The 14,026-nt window shown below is 54.9% G+C and overlaps 1 protein-coding gene across 2 annotated transcripts in view; it reads left to right on the forward strand.

Annotated features, from left to right (window-relative positions):
- The window catches only part of LOC100440962 (uncharacterized), a 129,372-nt gene that overhangs the window by 92,617 nt on the left and 22,729 nt on the right, over positions 1 to 14,026 (forward strand). For both annotated transcript variants that reach the window (XM_054534705.2, XM_054534707.2), the window contains exons 39-46: positions 1,475 to 1,612; positions 3,937 to 4,099; positions 6,690 to 6,811; positions 7,431 to 7,571; positions 9,014 to 9,127; positions 9,229 to 9,357; positions 10,358 to 10,567; positions 12,169 to 12,333. In XM_054534705.2, the coding sequence (XP_054390680.1) occupies positions 1,475 to 1,612; positions 3,937 to 4,099; positions 6,690 to 6,811; positions 7,431 to 7,571; positions 9,014 to 9,127; positions 9,229 to 9,357; positions 10,358 to 10,567; positions 12,169 to 12,333 (1,182 nt within the window). The remainder of the gene's footprint in view (positions 1 to 1,474; positions 1,613 to 3,936; positions 4,100 to 6,689; positions 6,812 to 7,430; positions 7,572 to 9,013; positions 9,128 to 9,228; positions 9,358 to 10,357; positions 10,568 to 12,168; positions 12,334 to 14,026) is intronic.

Below are 14,026 nucleotides of genomic sequence, written 5' to 3' on the forward strand. Positions count from 1 at the left end.
TATAATTCCTCCTAAACATTTTATTATCATTAACCACCTTAAAGAAAAGTCCCAACTGGATGCAGTGGTTCACACTTATAATCCCAACACTTTGGGAGGCCGAGGAAGGAGAACTGTTAGAGTTCAGGAGTTCAAGACAGCCTGCAACCTAGGGAGACCCCATCTCTACAAAAAATTTAAAAATTAGCCAGGCACGGTGGTGTGTACTTGTATCTCAGCTACCAGGGAGGCTGAGGTATGGAAGAATTGCTTGAGCCCAGGAGGTTGAGGCTGCAGTGAGCTGTGGTCACACCTCTGCACACTCTAGCCTGGATGACAGAGCAGACAGATCCTGTCCCTGTCTTTAAAAAAAAGAAAAAAAAATTCCTGCCCTGACAATTTTGAAGTGTCCAGGAAGTTATTTTGCAAAACATCCTCCTAATGTGGATTTGTCTGATTGTTTGTTGAAGATAAAATTCAGGTTGAATATTTTTGACAAGGGGTATCACTAACGTAATGACGCATCTAGTGAGCTCCTTAAAAATACCAGCTCTTGGCTGGGTATGGTGGCTCACACCCGTAATCCAGCACTTTGGGAGGCCAAGGTGGGCAGGTCACCTGAGGTCAGGAGCTTGAGACTGGCCTGGCCAACATGGTGGCCATCTCTACTAAAAATACAAAAATTAGCTGGGCATGGTGGCACATGCCTGTAATCTTAGCTACTCAGGAGGCTGAGGCAGAAAAATCATTTGAACCCGGGAGGCAGAAGTTGCAGTGAGCCGAGATCGTGCCACTGCACTTCAGCCTGGGCAACAGAGCAAGACTCCTTCTCAAAAAACAAACAAACAAACAAACAAAAAAAAAACGGCCCTTGAACATCTTCCCAGAGACTCCATTTTTGTAGGTTTTAAGTGGGAGCCCAGAATCTATATTTTTGGTAAGTTCCCCCTCCAGTGATTCTGCTTTTCAGCCAACCTGGAAGTTAGCATATTATTTCATACAATTTTCACAACAACTCATAATAAAATAGGTGTCCTTATCCCTGTTTTTGGATTAGAAGGCTTGGATGGTTAAGGAACTAGCTGGAGATCACTCACCTCTCAGTGGTAGGTCCACACTTGGAATTCTGTTGTGTTTGATGCTGAGACGCCCCCCAGCATAGTTCTTTCTGCTAGACTGCCCCCTGCTGTCTGCAACAGTACTACAACTAGAATTCTTGGCTGCTGGTGCCAGGCTGGTAGATATTTTCAAGTTAATGTTATAGCAGGGAGGGCATGAGGAGGTAGTTGCCATGGCCACACTTGATGGCCTAACCTGAGGCTCCAAACGCTCGCATCATCAAAGTTCATCCAGCCCAGGGAGGTGTGGGTCTCTTGGGCCTGGGACTTTGGGAGGCAGAGTCCTCGGCCTAGGGCCAGCATCTCCTGGAATGTTCCATCAGAGCCCTGATGATGAGCTTTATCATGTGTGTTTTTTTTTTTTTTCTCTGACTCAGCTACACTACCCCAAGGGTGAGGTTCAGAGCATGTTCACCTTGGGCGTGGAGGAGCGTCATTTTCACATCAGCACCCAGCAGGTAGCTGCTAAGGCTGGTCTCACCAACTTCATCAAACTGGAACAGACCTTTCTGCAGGTGTGTGGAGGTCAGCCCAGGGCCGGAGCATGCTGGGGTGGGGGGCCTCTGGGACAGCCCTTTGAGAAAAGAAAAATTGTCCTAGTGTCCTGGTTCCTGGGAGGAAGGACAGACAAGGCTGTGAAATGGACAAAATGTGCTGGATTTATTGAGCTGGATTTATTGCATGGTTTATGGAGCATCTACTAGGTGCCAGGCACTATTTCAGAAGCTGGGGTGTGACCTAAAACAGAACTGATCAATCCTTCCTCTCATCAAGTGTCCACTCTAGCGGGGGAGATTGACTCCCCAAAATCACACAAATGAAATATGCCATATAGTGCTATGATATGGAGAAAACATACTGAAGTGACTGAGAGTGACCAGGGAGCTTATTTAGATTAGGTGGCCAGGAAAGGCCCCACTGAAGAGATGACACATGAGCTAGTGGTGGATGATAAGCACCAGCCGTTTGAAAATCCGGGGGAAGGCCAGGCATGGTGGCTCGCGCCTGTAATCCCAGCACTTTGGGAGGCCGAGGCGGGTGGATGACCTGAGGTCAGGAGTTCGAGACCAGCATGGCCAACATGGGGAAACTCCATCTCTACTAAAAATACAGAGTTAGCCAGGCGTGGTGGCACATGCCTATAATCCCAGCTACTTTGGAGGCTGAGGCAGGAGAATTGCTTGAACCCAGGATGTGGAGGTTGCAGTGAGCCGAGATTGCACTGTGGCACTCTGGCCTGGGCAACAAGAGTGAAACTCCATCTCAAAAAGAAGAAAAGAAAAAAGAAATCTCTGGGGGAGGGGCATTCGAGGCAGGTAAAGAGACTGTGGTATATATACACCGTGGAATACTACATAGTCATAAAAAAGAATGAAATTCTGTCCTTTGCAGCAGTAGGGATGCAATTATCCTAAGTGAACTAGCTCAGAAACGGAAAACCCAACATGGCATGTTCTCACTTGTAAGCGGGAGCTAAACATTGAATACACATGGACATAAAGATGGAAACAGTAAACACTAAGGGATCCAAAAGGGAGGAGGGTGAGAGGGAGCCGAGGGTTGAAAAATTACCTGCTGGGTATGATGTTCAATATTTGGGTGACAGGGACGCTAGAAGCCCAGTCCCCACCATTACACAATATACCTAGGTAACAAACATGCACACTGACCCCCTGAATCTAAAATACATTTTTTAAAAAGAGTATTCCAGGCAAAGGGAACAAGACATGCAAAGGGCCTGGGGCAGGGATGGGTTTGCGTGTTTTAGGAATGGCCAAGGAGCCACTGGGCTGGAGCTGGGTGGGTGGGGTATGGTAGGAGGTGGTCTGATCACACAGGGTGTGTCAGGCCATAGGGAGGCGTTTGTATTGTGTTCTGTCTGCTACTAGAAGCCTTTGAGGCTGTGATCAAATAAATGATGATTTCAGATCCCTCTGGCTGCTGTGTGGGGAGGGACCTACAGGTGGCAGAAGTGAGCAGTGAGGAAGCCCCATAATGGACAGGGGCAGGGCAATAATACTGTGTGGACGAAGCTGGGGGCAGTAGTGCTAGGTTTTAGAGATGTTTAAGAGCAAACTTCCTACCCCACCCCAGCAGTCCCCCTGCAGTGCCCTCAAGTCACCCCCGGCCTGTGGTACCCACCAGCAGGGATGGCGTCCCTCTCCAAACCTTTGCACAGGCTCTTCCATCTGCCTAGAGTGCTCCTCCCCACCTCCTCCCCAAGCTTGCTTCTCTGCATTCCTTTCTCCCTTGAATGTCTCTTGTGACCATCCTTGTCACCTTATCCCATCATTTTTTTGTCCTGTGACTATCTCCCTGGGAGCCCCTTAAGGGCCAGGACCAGGTCTTGGCTAGGTTTGTAGCCAGGCACTCAGCACTGGCTTGGGAGATGATACCTGCTCGCTACATGATTGAGAAACCGCAATACCAACTGCGTGGCTCCTACAAGCTCCTCTCCACCGTGTAGCCCTGGGCTGAGTGCACCACTTGTATCATCTTGTAAAGGCTGACACTTTCTGGCCTCTATTTTCTAGGAAACTGAGGCTCAGAGAGGTTGAAAAACGCCCAGAGCCACACAGCTTGGCCATGGAATTTGAGAAGTGGCTGTTCTGTGCTGTCTCCTGTTGGCCATACTCCCCTCACCCACTCCTCTCCTTTAAATTAGCTGCTCATCCTTAGGAAGCATTTGGGTTTTTGATCCCCTGCATATGTAACCACGCAGGAAACTGTAAATGATCCGCAAATATTCCCTTTTACCTCCTCTGCAAGCTTCTCTTCTTTCCCATCCCAGGCAGAAGCGTGGGTCGGGTTCCCCCGTGACACCATCATTCTCTTCCAGCTCAGCGCTCTTCCCGGGGAGCTGGTCCTGCAGACCACATACGAGCGAGCTCATGGGACCCGTGTCCTGCGCCAAGTGGTGCTGTGGGATGGCCAGGAGGTGGCCCTCACCGGGAGCCTCTCTGGGCCTTTCCCCAAGCCTGCCAGGAACCTCAGCCTGCAGGGTGAGTGTGTGAGGGGCTGCAGGCAGGGATGGCCCAGTCACTCAAGAAATCATCCCTGGCCAGGCGCGGTGGCTCATGCCTGTAATCCAAGCACTTTGGGAGGCCGAGGTGGGTGGATCACTTGAGGTCAGGAGTTTGAGACCAGCCTGGCCAACATGGTGATACCCCGTCTCTACTAAAAATACAAAAATTAGCCGGGCATGGTGGTGGGTGCCTGTAATCCCAGCTACTTGGGAGGCTGAGACAGAAGAATCACTTGAACCTGGGAGGCAGAGGTTGCAGAGAGCCAGGATTGAGCCACTGCACTCCAGCCTGGGTGACAGAGCGAGACTCAGTCTCAAAAAAGCCATGACTGAGCACCTGCATATCCCAGGTGTGATTCTAGGCACCAGGGGTCCATCAGGAAGCAAGATGGCCCAGGTGTCACCCCTCGGGGAGACAGGCATTGAGCAACAAGACGCACATAAGCAAAATAACATCAAACATGACCATTTCCACGAGTGGGAAAGGCTGTGAGAGCAAGCAGGGTCTTTGTGGGGTGTGGGCCTCCTTTAGGTGGGGTGGTCTGGGAAGGCGTCTTGGAGGAGGTGACTTCTGAACTGAGATCTGAAGGATGAGAAGGAGCTGACTGAGGGGCAGATCTGAGCAGAGGCACTTCAGGCGGAAGGCCCCGCGTGGAAATGAGCCTTGTGTGTGGAGCAGCAGTAGTGAGGCTAGCATGGCTGGAATGGGGAGAAGGGATGAGGTGAGGCAGGAGGGCTGGGAGACCCAGGTCGTGCAGGGTCTCAGCTCACAGAGTGGAGCTGGGGCTTATCCTGAGTGCAGCCGGGCAAGGAGAAGGGGCCAGGGCATGGAAGGGGTGGCATCCCTGGGCAGTTCTGGTGCCAGGGGAGGTGAGTGCTGATGTAGTGCCAATGACAGCAGCCATGAGCCCTGGGGTCCTCCAGAAACAGGCATCCCTGGAAGGGGCTGTAATTCGTGGCCTGTGCAGCCACAAGACTCAGTTTCTGTGTGAGGAACCCCCTGAGCACAGAGCAGAGCCCGACCCACGACCTGCCAGGTGTGGAGACAGAGTGCAGACCCCAGCCTGGAAGCACGGCTTGCCAGGTGGCCTGATGGAATCCTCCCAGCATCACGTTTGCCACATGTGTGCCCTGGAAGACAGAAGAAGTGAGCAGGTCCCCAGCAAGCCAAGGCAGTGTGCATGCATGTATGTGTGTGCTCATGTGTGCATGTGTGTGTATACATGCACGTGTGTGTTTATTCTGTGTGCTCATGTGTGTATGTGTGCGTGTGTGTATGTGTGTGTATACATGCACGTGTGTGCATGCCTCTGTGTGTGTGTTTATTCGTGCCACCCTTGGTGAGCTACACAGCCTGCAGCCCCACACAGTGGTGACAGTGTTGCAGGTGGGGTCAGCAGGTGGCAGGAACAAAGGGTTCTAGCCCTGCGTGTGGTCAGCCTCCCCAGAACCAATGACTGGGTGATGCCCTGAGAACCAGCCAGTGCCAGTGTCTCTGGGCACAGCTCCTGCAGACCCTCCGAACAGGTGGGTGCCCTTTGTGCAGAGCTCACAGGTCACCAACGTGCAAAGGGGCCACGGGCAGCCTCCTGCTGTGGGGTCTGGGAAAGCAGGGCTGCTCAGGGGCCTCAGGAGATGGGGTCAAGTGATGCCGGAGGTCAGGGCAGCTTGACTCACCTGGGGGACAAAGGAAGAAAACCCGGGGTGCGGAGGCCGTCTGTTGCGAGGACTCAGCTATGGGGTGCCACTCGTCACACCCAAGATGGAAGGAGAGCACAGGACAGCAGACGGTGGCATGGGGTGTGGGGCTTCCGAGGGGGCACGGGGCACCTGTGCATGCGAGGCCCCCCGAGAAGGATGTCGAGGCTGTGGCTGCCCCCATCAGCTCCTGATTCAGGACGGTAACAAAGTATTCCGAAACTCAGTGGCATAGAGCAAGCGTGGCGCCTTGCTCACGAGGCTGTGGGTCACCTGGGCAGCTTTTCTGGTCTTCCTCATGTTCCAGATCAGCTGTAGGGTGAGTGGGCGGCTCTGCTGGCCTTGGCTGGGCTCTCCAGCCTGCCCAGGGGCTGGCTAGTTGTCAGCTGCGCTAGGACATCCTGAGCTGAAACCAGGCTCTCCCCAACCCCAGGTGGCACCAGCCCACAGGCTAGCAGGGTTTGTTCTCATGTGGCTGGACAGGGCTTCAAGGGAGGAAGCGGGGTGAGGCCTCCTAAGGCCTGGGCTTCGAACTGGCGCTCAGTCAACTTCGCTGAATTTTATTAGCACATCACGAGGCCAGCCCAGCTTCAAGGGCTGGGGAGGCAGACGCCACCTCTTGGAGGAGCCTCAGAGTCTCATTGTAACGGGGCTCCCACAGGGACAGTGCAGGGTGTCGAGTGGTAATGGTGACAAAGTGAGTGTGTAGCTTCTGAGTTTTGTGAAAATTATCTGGCTGTGTGGCCCCCGAGTGGCCACTTGCGTGAGCTGGCAGTGGCGTCAGCTGAGTCCCCTGAACCCCGTTGGGCCTGGAGCTGCTGACCTCAGCTCACATGCCCTACCTTTTCTGTGTGTCCTCACCCACTCAGTGGAGCTCACCCACCCGCTGCTCCTCCCCCTGCCGCGACACTGCAGCCTCCGCCTGTCCTCAGAGCATTCGGGAGGCAGCCACCGGGATGGCCTGGTTGTCGGCTGGGATGGCAGGGACCAGGTAGGTGTCAGGGCCGGAAGGTGACCCTGGGGCAGAGCTGAACTCCATCCTGCAGGCTGAGTGGGGTCTTTGGGGCCCTCCCCTGCCTGAGGAGCCTTATCTGGGGCCGATGAGGCTGTACCACATCCCCAAGGGACTGTGGGAGGGCAGCAGGAGACCTGGGTCCCCACAACACCTTGACAGCCACGGCAATGACGGTGGCTAACAGGCCCCGAATGCTTATCCCGTGATAGGTTCTGTGCGTGAACCCACACATCAGCCTCCCATCTGCTCGGCGCTATTAATAGCCCCGTGTTCAGATGACGAAATTGAAGATCTTAGAGGTGCAGCGACCTGCCTGGGGCCACAGAGCTAAGGGAAGACAGTGGAGGAGGAGCGCGATCTCCAGTCCCATCTCTGTCCTGTGTTTGTTCCATCTGCTCCTCTCTAAGCCTTGATTTCCTCCTCTGTGAAATGCGCTGAGCTCTCTGAGGGCTTTGCACAGGGATGGGGTTTTTTGCTCAAAGCCACCTGCCCTTTTGCAGCCTTGACCTCGATGGAGAAAGGTGGTCTGTGAGGGTGGGAAACAAGTGCGGCCTGTCTGGGCAAGGCCACTGGCTGAGTCTGTCTCCCTCCCTAGGTGCTGGTCTCTTCGTCCCTGTGGCTGGGGAAGAGTGAGCTGGCCGCCCGCCTGGCCCTGGCTCACCCATTCAACCTCTCTTGGCGGCAAGCCGAGGCCAGTGGCCTTGCTGAGAGCAGGGGTGGCAGGCAGAGCCGGCAGGTGAGTGAGGATGTCCCAGGCTCCCTTGGCCGGGGCTGGAGGTGGGAGCCACTTGGCTGAGCCTGTGGGGCTGGGCACCTCCGGTAGGAGAAGGAGAGTGTGTTCATCAGTGACAAGGACTTCTCCAGAATCACAGCTTCCTGAAGCCTGGGGATCTCTGGGATCCTTCATTCAATCATTCCTTTATCAATACCTCATTAAGCATCTACTGTATACCACGCAGTGTTTGAGGATAGCTCACATTTTAATGTGGGAAACAGGTACAGGCGTCTCTGATTGATCATTTATAGTTGCTTGTTTAGTGGTAGCTTCAGGGAGTGACTGAGGCAGCTGGGCTCCCAGTCTGGCTGGGGGGCGTTGTGTGTCTCCTATCACCTCTCTGAGACTCAGGTTTTTCCATCTGTGAAAGGAAGGACAATAGGCCAGCTGTGTGCAGGCAAAAGACGCTCTCCAGAATTCAAGCCAAAGAATGAATTAAAAAATCAGAAGGTGTGATAAGCACCGTAAAGTAGTAAAGAGGGGCCGGGCGCAATGGCTCACGCCTGTAATCCCAGCACTGAGGGAGGCCGAGGCCGGTGGATTACTTGAGGCCAAGAATTCAAGATCGGCCTGGCCAACATGGCAAAATCCTGTCTCTACTAAAAATATAAAAATTAGCTGGGTGTGGTGGTGTGTGCCTGCAATCCCAGCTGCTTGGGAGGCTGAGGCGGGAGGATCGTTTGAGCCCGGGAGGTGAAGGTCGCAGTGAGCCAAGATCATGCCACTGCACTCCAGCCTGGGTGACAGAGTGAGACTCGGTCGCAGAAGAAAAAAAAAGATTTGAGATTGAGAGTGACTGGGCAGGTGGGTGGGGCAGCTACTGTAAGGTGGGTGGTCAGTGAGGGCCTCATGGGGGAGGCGGCCCCGGGATGGGAAGGAGCTGGGCTTGCGAGAAGCTGGAGGAGCAGCACTGTAGGCAGCAGGAAAAGCCCGTGCAAAGGCCCTGTGGTGGGAACGAGCCGGGTGCTTCAGGGAGGGCTGGAAGGGAAATAAGATGGGAACAGAGTGACTGGGAGGGATGGGTGACAGGGAGATGAGGTCAGATGGACAGGGACAGATCATGCTGGCCCTGGAGGCCCCAGTGAGGAGCACGATTGCTTTCTGTCTTTGGAAATGCTGAGTCTGGGTGTTGGGGATGAGGCATTTTTTTTTTTTTTCATTTAAATGCTTTCAATCTCCAGCCCGGGAATGGCTCTGGGCTCTTCCAGAGATGGGGGTGGGCAGGGCAGTCTCTCCACCCTCCATCCTAGTTCCTCTAGGGATATCTGGGGGAGGGGCACCAGCTTCTCCATCCTCCCTAGTGTCTCATTTCCCAACAGAGATGGGGTGTGCGGGCGCCGTTAGCCTCTCCTCTCTCCAACGTGTCCCCCTTTCCCCACCACTGCCCTCCCATCCCAATGCAGGTGCAGCTCACCTGGAACAGAGGACAACCTGCGGCCCTGCAGCTCACCTGGGCTGGCGGGTCCTCAGCACACAGCACCGCCTGGGACGGCTGCCTGGCCGCCTCCCCGGGGCAGGTATGTGGGGCCTGACCGCTGCACCGACTGTGGGGCTCCCCCTCGCTCCAGGCTTCTCAGCTGGCCCCCCAGGTCATGTACCCTATTCTCTTCCCTATCAGCTCCAGGAAACCTGGGGCCTGAACACCCTCCAGGCCTGCGGGAACTTCACGCAGACCCCAGCTGTGTTCGTTGAACAGCTCGACCTGTCCTGGGGCCAACACCGCATGCGGCAGAACGTGACATACGAGGTGAGGTCGGGGTAGCAGCATCTGGGCAGGGAACCCCCAGGCGGCTCCACCTGCCATAGGAGTGTCCGGCTCTGGGACCACATGGTCCTGGGTTCCAGTGCTTGCGGGATACTGGGCAACTCACTTCTCTGCTGTGAGCCTTAGTGTTCTCATCTGTGAAATGGTTCCCTTCCTAACTGGGATGTGGTGAGGGCTCTGGAAGACAAGAAAAGCAAGGGGACCGGCCCGAGATGCTGGGAACAGACGGGGAAGGAGGTGGGAGGCTAGGGGCCTTCTCAGGACGGGGCGGAGGGAGATTGGGAGCTCAGGTTCCCGGAGGTATCAGGTCTGGTCTCCTCCAGCATCACTACCTGATAGGGCTCCTCATGGGGCCGAGCACTGTTCTGCAGAGCCTGGGGCAGGAACCAGGCCATGGAGAAATGGGGAGAGCTGGCTCTGGAAGCCCCTTCCTCCGCTGGGCCTCCCACTTTGGTTCCCGGGGCTCTTAGGCATGGCCCCCTAAGTGCTCACAGCAGAAATCCTGCCACGGGCGGGGCATGGTGAATCACACCTGTAATCCCAGCACTTTGGGAGGCTGAGGTGGGGGGATCACCTGAAGTCAGGAGTTCGAGAACAGCCTGGCCAACATGGCAAAACCCCATCTCTACTAAAGAATTAAAAAAAAGAAAAAAAAGAAAAAAGTCAGTCATGGTGGCATGTACCTGTAATCCTAGCTATTTGGGAGGCTGAGGTGGGAGAATCGCTTGAACCTGGGAGGTAGAGGTTGCAGTGAGTCAAGATCGTGCCACTGCACTCCAGCCTGGGCTACAGAGTGAGACTCTGTCTCAAAAAAAAAAAAAAAAATCCTGCCCCAGAGTGTAAGGGGGTGCTGTGGCTGATGAGAGCTCTGACGGCACATTCCTGGCACATGCTCTTGCCTAGGTGAGGGTCTCCAGCTGCAGCTGGCCATGGGCATTCTCTTAGGTGATGAGCCCCTGACCCATGGGCCCTCTCATTCCAGAGGCATTGGCCACCTCAGCCAGACAAAATCATCGTGGAGGCCACGCTGGAGCACGTCCTCGGGGCCTCTTGTACCCGTCAGAGCTTCTGGGGAGAAGTACAGACTGACTATGCACGCTGGCTGCGGCACTCCTTCCACGTGGGGCTCTGTGACCTGCCCAGGGTGAATCTGCCCTGCAGAAGGGGGCAGCTGGAGGACCAGGGACCCATGGTGAGGGGGCAGCAGGGAGGGTGGTGCCCGCAGAATGCAGGGGTGTGAGCGAGGCAGCCAGACGCCAGCATGATGGCTCTGCCATTTGCCCGCTGGGTGACTGGGCAGGGCGCATCTTCTCTCTGAGCCTCTGGTGTTTCATCTGAGGAAGGAGCAGCAGGTTCCAGCATGTAGAGTGATGGTGAGACTTAAGAGAGACGTGATGCAGGAATGCTCAGCCTTGGTGCCAGGCACATAAGTTAGAGCTGCTGTAGTCATCACTGCCCCAGGGGAGAGGTGTTGGGACCCCTTTTCCTCAACCCCTTTCCCCTCCTGGGATTGGTAGCTGGTTGATTGGTTCTTCCATCCACCAACCCATCCATCCATTCCTTCATGCATCCTTCCATCCTCCTTCCTATCTTCCATCCATCCCCCTATATCTGCCCTCCCACGTACCCTCTCTCTCCATCCATTCATCCTCCAACCCTCCCTCCCTCACATCCATTCATCTGTCCGTCCATCCATCCATCCCTCCCTCCCTCCCTCCCTCCATCCCAAGGACTCATACTCTTCTGTAAAGAGACAGATAGTAAATATTTTAGGCTTTATGAACCATTCAGTCTCTGTTCCAACAACCAACTGTACCACTGTCTTGTGAAAGCAGCTATAGACAATATGTAAATGAATCCTTATGGCTGTATTCCAGTAAAAGTATTTACAAGCTGGGCACGGTGGCGCACCCCTGTAATCCCACCACTTTGGGAGGCCGAGGCAGGTGGATCACGAGGTCAGGAGATCGAGACCATCCTGGCTAACATGGTGAAACCTCATCTCTACTAAAAATAGAAAAAATGAACTGGGCATGGTGGCACGTGCATGTAGTCCTAGCTACTCAGGAGGCTGAGGTAGGAGAATCGCTTGAACCTGGGAGGGGGAGGTTGCAGTGAGCTGAGATCGCGCCATTGCACTCCAGCCTGGTGACAGAGCACATCTCTGTCTCAAAAAAAAAAAAAAAAAGTATTTACAAGAGTGGGCAGTGAGCAGATTCGGCCCCAAACCAGTTTCCCACCCCTTATCTTTTCCTCTGTTCATTCAGAAAACATTTGTGTGTTTCACCTATGCCAGGCTGTGCTCTAGGTGCAGGGACTGGATGTGAAAGAGACAGCCTAGGTGCCGGCCTCCTGGGTGGTGCACTCCAGTGGCGCCAGGAAGATACAACAAACTAGAGATGCATGGTCTATGGTCAGGGTGTGGTAAACGCTGTGCAGGAATGAGGCAGAGAGAGGGGCCAGGGGGTTGCAAAAGGGGCCTCACTGGTGAGTGTGAGCCCTGCAGAGGGAAGGGGCCTAAGGCACGACTCTGCCTTGAGGAACACGGGGCAGCCCTTACAGAGGAAGCAAGGGAAGTGAGGTCGGGACAACAAAGCAGCCCACAGGCCATGCCAGAGCCTGGTTTGCCTTAGGGGACGGCGTCTGATTTGCGTTTCTTAGAGGTCAGCTGTGAGCTGGGACAGGTGTGGAGGCTGGGAGGTGGCAGCTGCTGCATTCTCGGTGCAGGGGACTGGGGAGAGAGGAAGCTGCCGTCCCCTGTGCCTGCCTGACACCTAGACTCTCTCGTCCCAGGCCCTCTTGGTCGTCGGGGAACACACCCTGGGCCAGGGTGGACTCCTGCTGCATTCCCGCTGCCACCTGGGCCTCGCACCAGACCCAGACCACGGCCTGCATCTCAGCTTGACCCTCCAAAACCACAGCAGGCCTCATTCAGCTGACTTCTCCGGGGCACTGGAGGTCGGTGGCCAGGATGGGGCTGACAGTCCCTGGGAAAGATGCCCTGGCTTCCCTCCAGTTCCTCCCTGGCCAGCAGGCCCCCAACTGCTTGGGCGGCCCTGCCATCTAGTGGCCATCTGAGGAACCGCAAACCAGCATTCACTCTGGGTCGGAGGAAACACCTGCTGAACCCCAGGCCTAAAGCAGCTCCTCCACAGTCCCAACACCCGGCCCTTCCTATAACGGAGAGGCAGTGGCTGGGCTGCCCAAGTTTGAATCCCAGCCCTGCTGCCTCCTGGTACCTGACCTCCCCTGTAAAATGGGTATAATAATTGTACTGGCCCTATCTCCCATGGGGTTAATATTGCAAGGATTAAATATATTCATAGGCACAGACAGCTTAGAGCAGTGCCTGAGAGAAAACAGCCACTACGTAAGTATTTACTATTAGCCATTATTGGCACCATCTCCTCCCCCTCCTTCCTCCCAGCAGCCCTGGGAAGTAGGAAGGGGCAGAGTTGGCCTCCAATACCTACTCTGCCCTGACCTGGCCAGGTGATCCCAGGAAGGAACCTCTCTGAGCATCTGTTTCCTCATCTGTAGGAGGGGATCAGATATTTCACAGGGTGGTTTTTGGGAGTCTGGATACCGGTTCCCGCTGCCTGCATAGCCAAGGCACGTGACGTAGCAGGTGCTCTCTCGGCGTTTCCATCCACCTCCTCTGTCTCCCTGGCCAGGTGAACTTGACCTTGTGACTTGCCTTTGCTGAGCCTCAGTCTTCCCTTCTGTCAAATGGGAACAAATACCATCTCTCTTGCAGAATCGTTAGGAGGAAACACATTTGTACAACATCTGCATGTAGCAGGTGCTTGTGAGAGGGGGAGTTCCCTCCCTTCCTGGCATCCGAGCTGGATGAGGATGCCGTTTCTGGGTTGAGAGTTCAGCAGCCGTGGCCATTTCAAAGGAGTTTCTCCTTCCAACGTTCTTGTTCTCCGGGACCAACTGTCACTTCCCCATTTCCAGCCAGGCCCCTGCCTGCCCCCTGCCTGCCCCTGGCTCTGTAAGCCCCGTGCCTGATGGAACTGGAGCCCTGGGAGTGAACCCATGGCGGATGCTCGGCAAGAGGCCGGTCCTCTTGCTTCCCTGTCCCCGATTTATTTGGGACAGCTGTTCTGGCCCCTTCTCACTTGCTCCATTCTGGGGTCTGTGGAGTGGTCAGAAGGCTTCCCCAGCCTTGTTTGTTCCTCACCCCAACCCAGTGGCCCCAGGACAGATGAAGGACAGATTCAGGGAGGTCAGGCACTCACCCAGGCTGCACAGAGGCAGGCATGGCCCTTGCTTTTCAATGACACCAAGCGGGGCTGAGCTCAGATGCTGGAAGCCGTCCTGGGCCAACTCCGTGTGGTCTGCTGCAGACCGTCCCCTGCCCCCACCTGCCTGGCAGGATCACATTGTGCTCACTTACATTCCATAGGAGTCCTGGGCTGTAGCCCTATTACCAACTTGGTCTCCTCAGAGATCGACATGCTTCTGCATGTTTAGTAAGCATCCTGTATTTGATTCCTAGGACTACTGTATTAAATTGCCACCAACTGGAAGCCTTAATGCAAAAGACAGGTATGGTGTCACAGTTCTAGAGGCCAGAAGTCCAAAAGCAAGCTGTCAGCAGGGCCACACTCCTCTCAAAGTCCTAGGGAAGATTCTTCCATAGGAC

This window comes from Pongo abelii, chromosome 18 (assembly GCF_028885655.2).
Source record: "Pongo abelii isolate AG06213 chromosome 18, NHGRI_mPonAbe1-v2.0_pri, whole genome shotgun sequence".
Classification (NCBI taxonomy): Eukaryota; Metazoa; Chordata; class Mammalia; order Primates; family Hominidae; genus Pongo; species Pongo abelii.